General features: G+C 37.8%; 1 protein-coding gene across 1 annotated transcript; it reads right to left on the bottom strand.

The window, feature by feature from the left end:
- Window positions 1-420: 420 nt before the first annotated feature.
- On the bottom strand, window positions 421-2,130 carry LOC132753964 (uncharacterized protein K02A2.6-like). The gene has a single exon (XM_060744539.1). It carries the CDS (start codon window positions 2,128-2,130, stop codon window positions 421-423), a length of 1,710 nt encoding a protein of 569 aa, XP_060600522.1.
- Window positions 2,131-2,336: the final 206 nt, after the last annotated feature.

The raw sequence follows: 2,336 nt of genomic DNA, 5'->3' as shown, positions 1-2,336 counted from the left end.
TGATAAATTGTCAGAGACATAACGACTGAGATAATTAACCATGCCTAATACCACCTGTAGTTCACTTTTTGATGTGGGTGGTCTCATATCCTTAATGGCCTCAATTTTGGCGGGATCGGCCTTTAAGCCTTCTGCAGTTAACACGTGACCAAAATAACTAATCTCGGTGAGACCTACTTCCAACTTTCTGGAATTGAAACGAATGCCTTTGTTCAAAGCACGTTCAAGGACAGCTACTAAATTTCGGTCATGACCTTTCCCTCGTGGAACCCCATACACAAATATCATCAACAATTGTAGCTACCCCTTCGAGACCTATCAGTGCCTCTTCAAGGGCGCGAACCAAAAAATCACCTGATACGTTTAATCCGTATGGACATCGAAGATACCTGAAGACCCCCAATGGACTGTTAAATGCAGTCAAATATATGACGACTCTTCAGATAATTGTATTGACCAGTAAGCACTAGTTAAGTCCAATTTAGTGAAATACTTTGCATTACCAAACTTATGTAATACGTCATCAAGTGTTTTGAGCGGGTAGGGTGTACGCTTAATTGCACTATTAAGCGAACGAGGGTCTAAACAAAGACGTATATCGCCATTACTTTTTTCAGTAACAACTAAATTATTACACCATTCAGTGGGTGTTGAAATCTTAGCAATTACCCCCATTTTTTCCATTCGTGTAAGTTCCTGTTTCACTTTATCTTGTAAAGCAACTGGAATCCTACGGGGAGGATGAACAACTGGTGTAGCATTTGAGTCAACATGAATGTTACATTCCCCAGGGAGTAACCCTATGCCATCAAAAACCTGGGCATAATCCGTCAAAAGGGATTCTTTAGTAAGAAATGCCTCTTTATTTCTATGATTATAATCATTTTGTACAGAATGAGCGAATTCTATGAGCTTAAAGCCCAAGCACGACTCGCAACCTAATAGTGGTGGGGATTTCGTGTCTACGACATGAAATGTGACATTTTTTGCTTGACCTGAAACAGCATGAGAACAAGGGAGAGTGATTTGCCCTTTGCAATGCAAGGAATTGCCATTGTAGGCGGTCAATTTAGATGTGGGCTTTTCAAGAGGTGCCTTGATTCCTAAACCTTGAAAGGTAGATAATGGCAAAATGTTTACCTGAGAGCCAGTGTCTAACTTCATTTGCACAGCCTTTTTACTATTTCCAATTAATATTTCTGTAAACATCTGTCCATTTTTTACTGTTACACAGTCCAGACTGTCCACATTTTCTACACAGTCAATGTATAATTCAGAACATAAATTTGAAATTTCATTCACTGTTCTAGATTTACAAACATTGCTCCAGTGGTTCCATTTTTTACAATTGTTACATTGTGTGCCTTTTGCTGGACAACGCTGCTTGTCAGTATGTTGATTTCCACACCTGTTACATTTTGTACTGTGTGAACGTTCCCCAATGCGACCTGGATTGCTCGATGTTTCTGTATATCGACCTGGATTCATCGATGAAGGGTTCCGAGACGAACGACCTTGGATGCCCGATGAACGGCTAGGCATCCGTCCCTTCGGTCTTGATACTGCATGTACCGGAGCACTTTCTTGGACGTTATTGAACATTTTTATTTGAGATGCAGCATATTCAAATTCTTGGCACAGTTTTGTTGCCTTGTCTAATTTCAGATCTTTCCCTACTTGCAAAAGCCTTTCTCTCAATTTCGTGGATGACACACCAAATATAATTCTATCCCTGATCATGTCATCTTTCATTGTTCCAAAATCACACTCTGCAGCCTTGTTTTTTATTATTGTGATGAATTGTTCCATAGTTTTTTCGCCTTGTGTGATATTATTGAATTGATAGCGGCTAAATACTGGGTTAATTATCGGAGCGATGTGTTCTCGGACTTTTTGGAAGATCTTTTTTGTTTCTTTTCTATCTGCATTAGATAAATTGGCGGCTCTATATATTTCTCTTCCCTTTGCGCCCATATAAAGCAATAGCATTGTAACGTGGACATCTTCCTCTTGATCTTTCAAGGGTCCTTTAAATATTAATTCACAGTGCTCTTGAAATTTTGCGAATTCTTCTACAAGATTGGTTGATGTCCAGTCCATTTGAGGTTGCGGGATACCACTTAAATTCATTTTTTTTTATAATATTCCAGCACTTAAGGAAATGTTAATGTAATATTCCAACAAGAAGGAATTATAGTTTATGTCTGTCCTTTTTTTTAAAGAATGTTTAGCACATTTATTAATATTCCGTCATTAGGAATGATTTTCCTTTTTATATAATATTCTTTCTTTAGGAATTATAATTATACTATTTAAAATATTCCGTCTTTAAGAAT

Source organism: Ruditapes philippinarum, unplaced genomic scaffold, assembly GCF_026571515.1.
Source record: "Ruditapes philippinarum isolate M1 unplaced genomic scaffold, ASM2657151v2 ctg1909_1_1_1_1, whole genome shotgun sequence".
Lineage (NCBI taxonomy): Eukaryota > Metazoa > Mollusca > Bivalvia > Venerida > Veneridae > Ruditapes > Ruditapes philippinarum.
The sequence above is the reverse complement of the archived record's forward strand: the minus strand, read 5'-3'. Positions and strand labels throughout refer to the sequence as shown.